The sequence below is a fragment of the Dendrobates tinctorius genome, unplaced genomic scaffold, assembly GCF_039654945.1.
Source record: "Dendrobates tinctorius isolate UK_male_01 unplaced genomic scaffold, ASM3965494v1 ptg000028l, whole genome shotgun sequence".
In the NCBI taxonomy this organism is placed as follows: Eukaryota; Metazoa; Chordata; class Amphibia; order Anura; family Dendrobatidae; genus Dendrobates; species Dendrobates tinctorius.
This window is the reverse complement of record NW_027361696.1, coordinates 68,646,612-68,662,217: the sequence shown is the minus strand read 5'-3', so window position 1 is coordinate 68,662,217 and position 15,606 is coordinate 68,646,612. Positions and strand designations below refer to the sequence as shown.

The 15,606-nt window shown below is 46.8% G+C and overlaps 1 protein-coding gene across 3 annotated transcripts in view; it reads left to right on the top strand.

Moving 5' to 3' along the window:
• Positions 1 to 15,606, top strand: part of LOC141085516 (MOB kinase activator 2-like) — a 43,206-nt gene that overhangs the window by 6,183 nt on the left and 21,417 nt on the right. For 2 of the 3 annotated variants that reach the window (XM_073570936.1, XM_073570934.1), the window contains exon 2: positions 5,095 to 5,192. In XM_073570936.1, the coding sequence (XP_073427037.1) occupies positions 5,155 to 5,192 (38 nt within the window). In that variant the 5' untranslated portion in view covers positions 5,095 to 5,154. Of the gene's footprint in view, positions 1 to 5,074; positions 5,193 to 15,606 lie in introns of all 3 variants that reach the window. The other variant, XM_073570935.1, reaches the window with a different exon arrangement.

Here is a 15,606-nt window from a genome sequence, read left to right as displayed (position 1 = left end):
CATCTTGTACTGTCTATATGAATCTGAGTCATATTTTGACCTATCAAAGGACTCCAATGGTGGTTCCGTTGGGCAGAATAAAGAAATTAAGCTTCTCTATAAGCCATCAATAAGTGATCGGTCTTGAGGAACCCACCAATTTGGTTGTGGTTCTGTCGTTAGTTCAGGCTCAGTAGACCATCCCCCTCTCACCTTCATATGAACATATTACCGGCTATCATGAGGTTGAGCAGTGCAGATCCTGAGAGTCAACCCGTCCATTTCGTCTGGGCTAGTCCTCCATAGTACTCACCCCTCCCCCCCACCCCAAAGGAAAAAAAATACAAAAATTGAAAATGCACATATTACCCCAGGACTCCTCCACCAACACCACTCTCCAACACATGCAATGGTCACAAGGGAAAAGTAGTTTCCAGGTTAAACTTCACTTTTTACCCTCTAGTTCACAAGGTTTGGGGACTCTACCAAGAGGTATAACCAACGATGTCCTCACCTACCTTGAAGTGTATGCAAGGCACCCTCTTTAAGTAGACCTAACCAAAACTAAATGGTCAGACTCTCGTGACTTGCTTCCTTATAATTTGCATTTCTTAAAAGGCTACTCTCACTCAGAATATTAACATATAAACCATTTATGGAAAGTAAATCTGAAGAATAACAATAGAATATTTGTGTATCAAGGTAAAAAAGGTGCCGTGCTTATCATGGGAGATCAGCTTTGCTGAAGGTGAAGGTAATGGGTGAGAGGTGTGAACAGGATGCTGTGGGGGAGGGAGACTGTCCTTGGAAGGTTACTACACCAGCAGCAGGCCATTTCTCAGGATAATGTTCACACTATTCAAGATTTCCTTTAAGATCAATAGAATGTAAGAATTCTGGTTTCATTGATCTTTGTATTCCATGATACATACGGATCCTGGCACATTGATGACCTCATTGGCCAAAGCACCACCACGGTTAATGATAGAATGAATATATATCTTTAACCCTGGTGGTGCTTTGGCCAATGAGGTCATCAGTGTACCAGGATCCGTATGTATCATGGAAAACAAAGATCAATGAAACCAGAATTCTTTCTTTTTCCATTGATAATTATTTTCATTCTTTTCTTGACCAAGCCTCTTATTCCAATGATTTTTTTTTTTTTGATGACCAATAACCACCCTCTTAGCGTCTATTGATTTCTCGCCTACCTCTACGTTCTGCCGACGCTTCACTTGTGCAATCATGTCTTTGATTGCTCTTTATTAATAATTGACACGAATGTAAATGCACACTCCTCCATTCTGGGCTACGCTGCTGCCGGACTATTTTTAAGCCGCCGGTAATAAAAGAACAGGAAACCTTATATCCTCATTTTCCATTACACGGATCTTGGAAGTCTCCTTGTCTTGATTCTGTGGGATGGTAATGTGTAGTTGGTGACTGCCAGCTTATGACTTAAAAGGGGGATGAGATGAAGGAGAAAGTGCTGCTGCTGCAGAACCTCTTGTAAAATCAGTCTGTGGTTTTTATAATTCAGACTTTGAACTGGTCATGGTTTAAACAGAACTAGAAGTTGTTTGGTCTGTCCAAGTAACAACCATAGAAACATGGCTAAGGAGGAGACCACCCACTGTGCGGAGTTCAGTCGTCCTAACCAGGACGTGAGCCATCGGTTCCAGGATGCTCCTAGTTTTTTGCCGTAGTTTGTCTCCTTACATGCCAGATGTCAATCATTTGCTTGCAGAAATTTCTGCAAGGTTTCTGCATCTCTTGGCAGGAAAAACGCTGCGTCAAACACAAATCGTGTGCACATAGCCTAAGTCCACCATTTACTTGGTGGCCTTTAACTTTGGACTATATGCATAAGATCTAACTTGGACTAAGCGATTAATTTTCTTTCATCTATAACACATAATGAAACTCCTTAGCCAATAGTCTTGATTAAAAATATCAATTTTCTTTTTCTTTTTTAATTTGCCTGATTCTTTTTCATGTACACATTTGACAGTTCAGCCGGCAGCGGTCTCATCGCTTCCATACCTCTGGCAAAAACTTATCTCAGGGAGAACAAAAGAATCAGCAGTCCAAACTCAAACATGTCGGATCCTTAACTTCACCGACAAGCCTTTCTCCAGAGCTCCCGTACACATTAGACTATTGGCGGGTATGAGTAACATTAGATTTATGTGTTTGGGGGGGGGGTCTTATATTTTTTTATTGGATAAGCATTTAAGAAGAATGCGTGGTCGGGACTGCACAGTGTTTCTCTGTAGTCTATAACCATGGAGATGCATAAATCTGCATAGGAGCTGTATCCCCAAAATTGTAAAAGAATTTCATGTTACTACTTTTTATTTATTTTAAATTGGAGTATTTTAAATATATTTTTACCCAATCCTTTCAGAGAGGTGTTATCAGCACTTGAAACTTGCTGCTAATAATTTTTCCCCAAACCAGCCCCCTTTTTCTACAGACTATGCCCCTATACAAGGTGTTCACGCCTTCTTTTCCAGTCCGTCCCTCCGGACAGCACCATGGAGGAGGTAGTCCGTCCTTGATCTATAGCGAGACAGGATCGCAGAGAGGTTAAAGGCCCCTCCCACTTTTTTCCTGTGCATACGGGGGATGGTTGTGTGAGAGGTTGCTCCTAGAGTGAAGATAGCCTATGGACGTTTTGCGGACTCAGGGGGATCAAGAATTCCATGGTGGATGACACCTCTCTGAATGGTGGTCCCTCAGCCAGTAGTCGCTGTACCAGTATGGACTTAGAGGGATTGGGGGGGTCTCGGTCTTCCTTTCCCCCTGTCAAGTGGTCTGTGGTCGAAACCTCTCTGAGAGGGGTCCCACAGCCAACCTGTGCATCATCGGCAGTCATGCAGCGTTCCTGGTGTGACGCAGTTTCCCTCCATGGTGGGTTCTCGGCATTACCAGCTCCCCCTGTTCTTTAGCGGGTGTGGGTGAAATGTTGTGTTGATGGCTTAGGCCTCTGGGCTGACGCTAGCCTCATGCCTTAGTGCCGAAGCCAGGCCTGGAGCCTCATGTGCTGAGGTTTGATTTCACATATACGTATTGCCATATGTCCGGGCTACAGCTCATTATTTCACTTCAGTTAGTTGCATGTCAGGTCTGCACAGGGCCTTAATGTGCAATTGGAGACACTGAAGCCCAGTCTAATGGCCGATGTTTTCCAAAATATATCTAAAAACTGATCTTAATCCATAAATTGATTGTCCAACACTTTTTTTTTTTTTAATTTGTAATTTTACCAGCTAATCATAGCAGTGAGAATTCCAGTAAGGCCACGTTCACACGCTCAGTATTTTACATCAGTATTTGTAAGCCAAAACCAGGAGCGGGTGATAAATCCAGAAGTGGTGACGTGTTTCTATTATACTTCTCCTCTGATTGTCTTCTCCTGATTTTGGCTTACAAATACTTATGTAAAATACTGACCGTGTGAACGTGGCCTTATCCAGAGAATCTGATCGTTTGTCACTTATCCAGTCCCCTAAAGGATTTTTTTAATGTACCGTCTGTTGCGCGCCGCACCCATCTCTCAAGGAAAGAAACACTTCTGATATTGCCGATTGTCAATAATGAGGGAGGTTTTTTTACATTCCTTTTATATGAATGCAGCGTCTATTTGTACAGCAGCAATGCTTTGCATGTTAGTGGTCAATGTTCAGCTAAATATAGACCCAGGAAACGTGTGAGCCTCGCCGGCCTGACAGGCGGCTGTGATATGGTGGAAAATATGGATAATTCATGTATTTGTACAGTGATGATGACTATAGAATACATTACTGGGCCGCGGGAGCTGTCGGCAGTCCGGATGAGAATTAATGCCGGGGATTTTTTTCTGTCTGGGACGAGTCTCTCCACCAAGTCTCTATTTATATAATATTTATTTGGAATAGGATTTTTTTTTTTATTTTTATCCAAGCGATGGAAATAAAAGTTTTGCCTTATTAGGGCTGGAATATGATATAATGCAATGGGCATGGAAGCTAAAGTGGGATTATTAAATTGTTTTTAGTTTGGATTTTTTTGAACCATAATGTATCCAAGCTTATCTTTTTTTTTTTTTGGGGGGGGAGGGGGATTAGCCTATAAAGGGATATCTGTAGGATAGGGGATAACTTGCTGATCTCTGTGGGCTGGACAAATGCGTACCTGAAAACATCATTTTCTCTGCATCTCTATCTTGAAGGGTGCGGAGGTGCGCTTGGGAAATCTGCATTCATTGTCTATAAGACTGACGGAAATAGCCAAATGCTTTGCATGGCTGTCACGTAGACAATGTATGGAGCGAGCTTGCGCTTGTGCACCTCCGCACCCTTCAGGCTGGAGCTGCAGAGATCAATTCGAAGGGATCAGCAACTTAGTCTATAAAAGGTAGGATAGGGGATAACTTGCTGATCCCTGAGAACTGGGCTCTGCTTCTCCAGCCTGAAGGGTGCGGAGGTGCACATCCGCAACCCCCACTCTAAACATTGTCTATGTGACGGCATACTGCTATTTCCATCAGTCCTATAGACAGTGAATGGCGTGGAGGTCGCTCCTGTTCAACAATCAGCCAGGTATTCCACATCTTATTGGGAGTGGTGGGAATAACCCTTTAAGGTCGATGGAAATCTGACCTCCACCGCCCCCATCCCCCTACTTATCAGCGGACTGAACGTGCATCGCATCCTCTTCATTATTCACAAAGTACAACTCCATTTTGTATTTTCATATTTTCATACCAAAGGTGTAGCAAAATGCTGTTTTTGCCTAATTTTTGGTTTTAAGGATTTGTAGATTTTGTTATAAATTTTTTTTCTTTTATTTACATTTTCTTTTGAATATTATTATTATTATTATTATATTTTTTTTTTTGTAAACAAATCCTGGTAATGCCGATCCCTCGCAGCCACCTGGTGTCTCTCTGACGTTAATGAGCTACACTATTGTTTTCTGGTTGATCTGCACATTAATTGCAGCCCTGGAAGTTTTGGGGGAGTGCGGTTTCAGGCAGGTCATTTGCATTACACTGCTCTTTTGTCTCGTGTGCACATTTTTACATCCCATATATTTAACCTTTTGACAGTTTTTCGTATTTATCCCCAGGTCTTGAGACTGAAGGTGGGAAGCAGCTGTGCTCTGTCTACACTGAAACTTACCGGCACAATGGTATTTCAAGCAGTTGGAAAACTACTGGGGAAGCAGTAAGTATTTTTCTGAGGACGTTTTGTCAAAACTACAAAACGGGCTATGTATGATAACGCCATTACAAAAATTTATTTTATTTTTTTTTTTTGCGATCGTGATGGCCAAATGCCATGTTGGGTTTGACGATATGTCTATGTTAATTTTGCAAAGTGGAAAGGGGGGTTCAAAACTTCTGCTTTGGGTTCACTAATTACAACATGCAGATAAACTCAGGATCATCTGTTTCCTAAAGCCATTGCAAAGTACATCTCCTGTTCTAAAAAAAAAAAAAAAAAAAACCCTCGCTATGACATTGCGCATGATCGTCCAGCCTTATGATTTGGGTCATATAATACCGTGTATGGCCGCAGCTTCCTCCTGCAAAATTCCATTACATCCTCCAATTAGTCAGACAAATGCTCCCTTAGAATGATTTCTGTGTTAAAGGGATCCTCTGGCACTGCTAATTATTTGCCTTGGAAGGTAAGAGATACTGATGACCTTTGCATTAACTGGTGCCTGCCATGATGTTTGCGCAATATTTGCTGATTCTTGTTGGCTGTGCATGAATCCTGACAAGTACCTATCAGCACATCATCATCGCCTCTCGCCCTCTGATGTAGAAGTAGAGGCGCAAGAAAATCCCTTTAACCATGATTCACCTGGTGGCCATTGAGGTGGCTAACAAAATTGCAATGTACTTTCCTTACTGAAAATGGATTCTTCCCCCAAAAATGTCTAGCTACTAGTTGCCTTCATCTAGCCTAACTCTGTTTGCTGCTTTTTGTAAAGAGTAATCCATTTCTAGCAGCAGAAACTCCTACAAGAAGAGGGGGCTGGCCATTGCCCCTGGGCTCCCGCTCTCCTGTCTGCCCCTGGGCTCCCGCTCTCCTGTCTGCCCCTGGGCTCCCGCTCTCCTGTCTGCCCCTGGGCTCCCGCTCTCCTGTCTGCCCCTGGGCTCCCGCTCTCCTGTCTGCCCCTGGGCTCCCGCTCTCCTGTCTGCCCCTGGGCTCCCGCTCTCCTGTCTGCCCCTGGGCTCCCGCTCTCCTGTCTGCCCCTGGGCTCCCGCTCTCCTGTCTGCCCCTGGGCTCCCGCTCTCCTGTCTGCCCCTGGGCTCCCGCTCTCCTGTCTGCCCCTGGGCTCCCGCTCTCCTGTCTGTCAAACTGAATACATTCATAATTGAGAGACAAGCTTTCTGTTAATGACAAGCAAGCCATGGGACAATGCCAGGTGCAGCATATGATGAAAATTAGGGAAGGGCAATTCCAGCACCTTTTTATTGCTGGCAGAATTCTGATGAAGACAAATCACGCACTAAAAAAGAGTGTGACTAGTTACAGAGCATGGGGATCAAAACAGTCCTTCGATGTATTATACTGGTATGTGCATAAAAAATAGTTTAATTTACTGTGGAGAAGAAGATCCAGTATTCTTATAGCCCCTTAAAGGGGTTGTCCACTTTCCAGACAACTCCTTTTTTTAAGTGAAGTAGCCCAATTTGTGAAATAAAAACATATACTCGTCTCCCAGGGCACACATGACCTTGTTATGCCACATGAGACCTGGAGCCACTATTGAGCTTCTGTGCACTTGCTTCATTTGAACAAGCAAGATCGCAGCATCCCAATATCTGCTGCTGATCTGTTGCAGGTCTAATGTGGCGTAACAAGGTCACGTGTGCCCTGGGAGATGCGGCACCGGTGCTGGAGTTGAATATTTGTTTTTGCTTCACCATTTCTTGTGAAACACATTTGAGCACTGTCTTTTGGTTTTCTATTAAAGAAATTCAGAAATGATTTTTATGATAATGGGTCGCCCTCCCAGGGCTGTGGGGTACCGGGCTGGTGTCGGCAGGATGTGTCACAGCAGCGGTGACCTGGTCCGTGGCCCTGGGCACCCAATTAACAGGGGAAGTTTGAATGGTGGAATGTAGTTAATGGAATAGTCCATGATGCCACCTGTGGTGTTGGGCAAGTGAGATGTTGAGCCGACGCTGCGTGCAGATCCTCTGGGGCTGGTGGTGTGTTGCAGCCAAGATGGTGAAGCTCCCCACAGGTGAAGCTGTAGCCCCAGGGCAGTGTAGATGTATGGGTAGAGGAGAGGCACAAGCGGTGTAGAAGCTGGTACCCAGATGTAGCGGTGCTGGGTGTGTTGCCGCAAGAATCAATGGAGGACACCAGGGCTTGTGGTTCCAAAGCTTTACTCAGTCTGTAGTACACACAGGTGCCCGCCTCCGTGCTGTGTCCTCCGGGTCAGAGACTCAATCAACCTCCAGGCCAGATGGAATGCTCCCTTCCAACGCTCCGCCAACATGTACCTTTCTGAACGTCTCCTCTTATAGCGCCTTTAAGTGTGAAGTATTCCCAGTACTGAGTTACACTGGAGTGCCTCCTGACAGATGTTCCCAAGAACTCTACTTGTACGGCAGACAGCTGTAGCCTGCTTCGGGGACTCCTTACTCCTGAGTCCCGGCTCACTATCAAGGTTGCTGTTGTGCCCCCAAGTCTTAGATGGGAGTAGTGCATTTACAGCCCACTACTCCACCGGTGTCTGCTGCAGGACCATTAGCATCCATACAACCTCGGGGACCGGGCCTCGGCCTTGCGCTTAGAACTTCTAGGCAGGGTTCTCTTCTAACCCACGTCCTCTGTTCCCTTTTACTCCTTCGTTCCATACTAATCTCTCTCCTTCTCATGGAAGATCAGGTTTCAGTTCAATGTCTTTCTCCTTCTTTCCTTTCCCGTGCCAGCAGACCCAGGTCACTGAGATCTGGTGCAGCACCTCCTTCCTCCATCCCTCTCCCAGGGATCTTCTTTCTGAGTGGCTCCCCGACTGACTCTGACTCTAAAATCCTAACCCTTCCCGCTCTTTTATGTATTCTAACTCCACCCGCCTCCCAGCACATTTCGTGTTCCAAGCAGCGAGCCACCAAAGGTGCTCTGCTACACTCCAAGCAGGGAGCCGCAATGTGACTTTGCTGAACTACCGTGTTGTGTGGAATGCAGGTGTTGGAGCATGGTCAGGAGCCTCCAACTTACCTGGATGGTGAGGCACCACACCTCAGGAGGAGGTGCAGTACCTCTGTGGCGACTGAGCCTCAGGGGCGCCACAATAATATATATTAAATTTCAGCATTGAAAACAATGTTGTGATGTTAGAATAGATGGCAATAGCTCCGTCATGTGTCATGGCTTCATACCTATGACTGCCGGCTGCAGATATGATCACTAGTCCTTATATAAGCAGGATGGGTTTATTTGTCGACGCTGTCCTTAGGACAATGCTGAGACAGGGAATGCTGAGCTAAACGAGAGTGGCAGAAGGGGTTTACATAACTCTTGTATAAACATTGTAGGGTGTAAGGCTGGCTATAGACATTAGGTTTGTTTGGATTTGCAGCTCGGACCCCTATCCCGTCCATTAACATTCCAGTTCCACTCAGCTAAATCTGAAAAGGGATGAGTGACTGTCAGGCTGATCTTGTTACGCTTATCTGTAAAATAATCGAGGTCATACTGGTGAACATCCTGTTCGATCTTTGTCGTTGCTCATACATTTAAGGCACCTATAAGTATTAAATGAGAGTTTGTGGGACCAGACGACCATGTGATGCGTATCTGTCCTGACCACTATCCCCTGACGGATGGTGACTCCACCAGTTGGAATTTGCATATCCAATTTTTGTTTTTAAGAAAGATGAGCTTCTCCCACCCAGACACCTTTATTTTCCCTTCACCCATGACAGCACCACATGAGAGAGAGGGATCCGCCCCGCCAGGACAGGAACCTACTGAGACATAAGGGGCGGCACCTCTCCCCCGCTTCAGTTGGGTTCCTGTCCTGGAAGGAATCCCACTGTGGCGGTGCCTGTCATGGGCGAAGAGAAAGAAGACCCAGGCCCGTCCCGGCGCGGGAAGAACAGGTAGCGTACCTGTAGCGCCGGCCGTCGGGTCCTGGAAGCGCAGTCCCCGGGGTCCCTGGGGCTCCGGGTTCGTGCGGGCGTGGATGGGATCCCGGTGGCTCCGGGAAGCCCCCACCGCGCCGCCCTCCCCTCGCGCACGCCGCATCTCGATCCCCGTGGCAGGGGAGAGACGCTGGCGTCTTCCGGCCGCTGACGTCAGCGGCGCTTGGAATGCTGGGTGCGCCGGCTGACGTCAGCAGAAGGCGACGGTGTAATGGCGCCGGGTGCAACGCCGGCCGGCTTTCTGAAGCGCTGGGCCGGCGGTCGCAGGGGGGAGGGGAGGAAGACGCTCACCAGGCGGAGGCATGCAAATTAAAAGGGGAAGACAGCGGTAGATCGGCGGTGCAAGATGGAGTCCGAGCAGGAACGTTCAGCGTCCCTGCCTCCCTCACAGCCCTCTGGCAGAAAGCATGGAAGCCATTCAAGCAGCAGTCGCCCCAGCCGCAGGTCGGGGCACTCCTCAAGGTCCAAAGAGCGCGGGTCAGGTGCTCCGACGCAGCCTCCAAATCCGGTACCCTTGATTACGGGTGGTGAGTGATCTTCGTGAATGTCAGCAGTATATTAATAGGGGGTTTTTCTATTGTATGCTTCACCCTGTAGGAAAGGCCCAGAAAAGCAGGAAGCAAGAAGAACAATAGGGATTGTGCTATATGTAAATCTCCCCTAGCAAGAGACTGGCAAAAAGATCTCTGTGCTTCGTGCATTCAGCGAACTATGGCGGAGGAAGCGCCTAGTTTCGCAGCCAATCTAATATCTGCCCTCAGGTCAGAAATGGAAGGCTCAATTAAGTCCTTATTGAAAAAAGGGAAAAAAAGCAGGAAGGATTTCCCTAGTTCCCCCTCAGATTCCGCATCAGTATCATCTCAGGCGGAAAAATCATCCTCCTCAGACTCCTCAGATAGTGACACAGGGGGTAAGCCATGTTTCCCTGTAGAAGATACAGATGCCCTCCTAAAGGCCATTAGAACCACAATGGGCCTACAGGAAGAAAGGGCGGCCAAAACCCTAGAGGACGTCATGTTTGGGGGGCTTCAGGAGAGGAAAAAACGAACCTTTCCAGTAAACGCGAAAATCCAGGCGCTTATTGAGAAGGAGTGGAAAAAGCCTGAAAAATCGGGGGCCCTTCCATCCGCTTCTAAGAGGCGATACCCCTTTGAATACAAGGATACGGAAATATGGGACAAAGTCCCAAAAATAGATGCAGCGGTGTCCAGGTCTTCCAAAAGGTCGGCCCTGCCCTTGGAAGACGCAGGGGTTCTTAGAGACCCGCTAGACAAAAAAGCGGACTCATATTTGAGGCACGCATGGGAAGCAACAGCAGGAGGTCTTAAGCCGGCGATAGCGGGCACCTGCACGGCACGCTCCCTCATGATCTGGCTGCAGCAGTTAGAAGAGAAGCTGGCGTCAAGGGTCCCAAGAGAGAAGATCTTATCAGACATGTATCTCTTGCACGGGGCAGCGGCTTTTCTGGCAGATACCTCGGCGGACTCTATGCGATTAACAGCCAGAGCAGCGTCACTATCAAATGCTGCTAGACGCGCGTTATGGCTTAAAGGCTGTCCGGGTGACCTTCAGTCCAAGGCCAAATTGTGCTCTCTCCCCTGCGATGGCCGATTCCTGTTCGGCAAAAACTTGGACGATATTCTGGAGAAAGCAGGCGATAAGAAAAAAGGCTTCCCCAGATTCCCTATGGATCAGAGGAGACAGCCCTTTCGGAGGGGAAGATTCAATAGAGGACGTCCTCCCGCTGACAGGAGAAGATGGGAGGATAAAAAGAAGAAAGAATCAGGGTTTATGTTTGGTGGAGGCACCTCCACCTCCAAAAAGTCACCACAGTGACGCCAGTATTCCAGTAGGAGCGAGATTGGCACTCTTTTTCCAGGCCTGGGAAAAGATCTCCTCCAACACCTGGATTCTGAGCATCCTAAAAGAAGGCCTGAAAATCCCCTTTATTCGTCAGCCAAAATCCGTGGTCGTCATCACACCTATCAGGAAGATGACCGAAGAACAACTGGCCTTAGAAACAGAAATCCTGAGCCTGATAGACAAGCGGGTACTGTCCGAGGTGCCACGCTTACAGGAAGGAAAGGGGTTTTATTCGCCCCTTTTCCTAATAAAAAAACCGGATCAGTCATTCAGGACAATCATAAATCTCAGACGCCTCAATCTATGGATAAAGAACCCGACCTTCAAGATGGAATCAGTAACTACGGCAGTGAAGCTGCTACATCAAGATTGCTTCATGGCCGTAGTCGATTTAAAGGATGCGTATTACCACATCCCTATCCATCCAGATTACCAGAAATACCTGAGGGTAGCGCTTTATATTCAGGGCACACTAAGGCACTTTCAGTTCAGGGCTCTTCCGTTTGGCATATCCATAGCCCCGAGGGTCTTCACCAAGGTCATAGCGGAAGTGACAGCCTTTCTCCGGATTCACGATACGGTCATAATACCATACCTGGACGATTTTCTTATAGTGGGCAGTTCAGAGGACCACTGTACAGCACAGCTGACTCAGGTGATCAACACCTTGCAAGAGTTAGGGTGGATAGTCAATTTCAAAAAGTCAAAATTACAACCCCTAAAGAAACAGACCTTCCTAGGATTTATACTGGACTCAGAAAGGCAAGAGTGTCTGCTCCCAGAGTCCAAGATAGAGAAGGTGCAAAATCTGGCCTTGGCGGGCCGAAACCAACCATGTATGACATTAAGAAAAGCAATGTCCCTGCTAGGTACCCTAACATCCTGTATTCCGGCGGTCAGGTGGGCTCAGTTTCACACCCGGCAACTCCAGAGCGAGATACTAAGAGCACAAAGATCGCTAAGAGGGCGTTTGGAAGGAAAGCTGGAGCTTTCCTTAAAAACCAGAGACTCTCTCAACTGGTGGTTGAACGAGACAAATCTGACCTTAGGAATACCATGGGACAGACAGGCGACAGATATAATTTTAACAGATGCAAGCTCCTCGGGGTGGGGGGCACACCTAAGGGGCCTCATAGGTCAGGGTTCCTGGACACCTCAAGAAAGGAAGGCATCCTCCAACCTGAGAGAACTGTGGGCAGTGGGCAAGGCCCTAAACCACTTCATTCCGCTACTCCAGGGTCAAGATGTACGCATCATGTCAGACAACAAGGTAGCAGTGGCATACATCAACCACCAAGGAGGGACAAGATCACACTCCTTAATGGAAGCAGCAGCAAACATTCTGAGCAGGGCAGAGGATCACCTACACTCCGTGACAGCCCTACACATAAAAGGGGCAGAAAACATAGAGGCAGATTTCCTGAGTCGCAATACCCTGAGGCAAGGAGAATGGGCACTAAACCGATCCATTTTTCAAAAGTTAATTCAGCTTTGGGGGGAACCGGTGATAGACCTCTTTGCAAACAAGCACAACAGGCAAACAGAAAGGTTCTGCTCTCTAAACCCAAGGGAAAACCCATGGGCAGTGGACTCATTGCACATCCAGTGGAACTTCAGACTGGCTTGCGCGTTCCCCCCAGTAGCTCTGATCCCGACTGTGGTAAGAAAAATCAGAAACGATCAAGCCAGGGTGATTCTAATAGCTCCATTTTGGCCAAAAAGGCCCTGGTTCGCGCTGCTACGGAAGATGTCCCTCTCCGATCCTTGGGTTCTGCCAGAAATCCCGGACCTACTAGTTCAGGGTCCAATATTACACGCTCAGGTCAAAGGATTCCATCTGACGGCGTGGAATTTGAAAGGTCGCTTTTAATAGATAGGGGGTTCTCCCCTGGGCTGGTGGCCACTCTGCAAAAAAGCAGGAAACCGGTGACTACTAACATCTACGGCAGAACATGGGATAAGTTCCTACAGTTCTTGGGTAAGCCGTTAGGGAAAGAACCTCCGATTAGTGACATCCTAGAGTTCTTACAATCTGGGTTGCAGATGGGGTTAGCAGTAAACACACTTAAGGTTCAGGTGTCGGCACTAGGGGCGCTCTACAATTGCAAACTGGCATCAGATAGGTGGATAGCCAGATTTATTAAATCCTGCCATAGAGCTAGACCTATTCCAATACCTAGAATAGCCCCCTGGGATTTAAACCTGGTGTTAGAAGCCCTTACAAAAGAACCGTATGAGCCATTACATCAGCTACCCCTAAAGTTTTTGACCCTAAAAACGATCCTGTTAGTAGCCCTCACATCAGCCCGCAGGATAAGCGACTTACAGGCTCTCTCAGTAAATCCTCCTTATACGCAAGTCTTTCAGGATAGGGTAGTGTTAAGAACAGACCCCAGTTATCTGCCCAAGGTAGTGTCAGATTTCCATCGGGGTCAGGAAATTGTTCTTCCATCCTTTTGCGAAAATCCAAAAAATCTGGGGGAGGAAAAATTCCATAGTCTGGATGTTAAAAGAGCTCTTGTAGAATATATATCTGCCACTAGCCAGTGGAGGAGGTCACAGTCCCTATTCGTAGCTTTTCAGGGTGCCAGGAAAGGCTATGGGGTTTCAAAAGGGACTATTGCTAGATGGATCAGGGAAGCCATTAGTGTAGCCTATTCAGCTAGTGGTATCCCGATTCCTGACGGCATCAAGGCTCATTCCACCAGAGCCGTGGCGACCTCCTGGGCTGAAAAGGCAGAGGTATCAATCGAACAAATTTGTAAGGCCGCTACCTGGGCCTCACCTTCAACCTTCTTTAAGCACTATAGATTAAATCTATCCTCCTCTGCTGACTTAACCTTTGGTAGAAGGGTGCTGCAAGCGGTGGTCCCTCCCTAAGGTGTTTCGAAGTCTCCAAAAATCTCTCATGTGGTGCTGTCATGGGTGAAGGGAAAACCACCATGGTTACTTACCGGTAGCCGGTTTTTCCGGAACCCATGACAGCACCCGTACATTCCCCCCCTTTTTCACTGTATGGTGTGCACAATTAGTAGGGTGTTTTGAGTGTTGTGGTGTTGGATAAACATGTAACTAACCGGGAAGTCCTCTCAATGCTCTGTAACCCAACTGAAGCGGGGGAGAGGTGCCGCCCCTTATGTCTCAGTAGGTTCCTGTCCTGGCGGGGCGGATCCCTCTCTCTCATGTGGTGCTGTCATGGGTTCCGGAAAAACCGGCTACCGGTAAGTAACCATGGTGGTTTGCACCATATTAAAAATTATTTATGGCAGTTTTGGGATAGATGGATAGACTTACCCAGCAGTTATTTGGGTGCAATTTTACTGCAAACTGCTGTATTTTTCAGAATATTCTATTTTGCTAAACAAGGCAATTTGCAGTTTAGCCACTGACCGTTTTTCATGGTAGAGCCAATTCTCATTCAGGGCTGTGGAACATCAAACATCTGATGATTTTTGCCAAAGATTCTTTTATAAAATTCTCTTTTTTGTTTTTCTATAGTCTAAAGATTCCCCGTACCCTTTAGATGGTTGTTCAGATGGCCGCTATTTTGCCCCACTCTTCCATGCAGAAAATTGCTCATTCAGCTGAGCGCTCTTGTGTTCTGAGAGCCGCTTCCAGACACTTCTGCCGGGGGCTTATCTCTAGAGAACAAAAGGATTGACTGTCCGAAATCGAATATGCCGGATCCTAATATTTGCCAACAATCATTTGTTGGGGGGTCCCATACACATGAGACTTTCTGCTGAACTTGTCGGTCAGTGGGTTGAGCCAACGTTAACAGGACTTAACCGACATTGGGGAAACTCACTGATCACTAGAATCAAGTAACAATGGCCTCTGTACCACTTATATTGGCTTTTCGTAGTGGCCACATGATTGTCAATAAAGAGTGTATTTGACTGGAGGCAAAGTGGTGTGATGCTTTCAAGGGGAAATGCTCTTTAAACGTTTCAGAGCCTCTTTAATCACAACAAACCTCACATAATGTTTTATTTATTAGGAGATTTTCCTGGAAGGTCCACCCAGTCCTTATGAGAGCTTTCTGCCTAATTAGAGGGAGAGAAGTGCAAGTAAGGCTGTATAGCTTGAGAAGTACGGTGGTAAATTAGGGTGAGGCTTGGAATAGCTGCACTCCCAAAATGCTGCCTGACTTTCTTGTCCTAGTTATAGCTGTATCGCGTCATTTCCCGCCATTATCATAAAAATGAAGCGGAGCCGGCCCGGTGTTCACACCAGGCAAAAGACAGGTGACTTCCTTCTGAATCGTGTCGAAGATGTTCAGATATTGCATTGATTAATTTAATATGTATCATAGGCTTGTTTTTATCAGAGGATTACCCCTTCCCCCACTTCTCCCCCCAAAAAAATCTTCAGGATTTTAAAAAGTGCAACCAGATCCAATATGGCCAAATAACAGACTAGTTTGTCACTTGGATCTTTCCATAGACCGAGGGTACCAAATAGCTGACTTTTTTTTTTTTTTTTTTAACAACTCTACAAAGTGTGATGTTAGTGGGGTAATTAGACCTGCTTAAAATTAACTGCGGATAGAAACGGAACCAACACGTCCGTGGATAGCGCTTAGTATTGTGGCTCTGCACCTG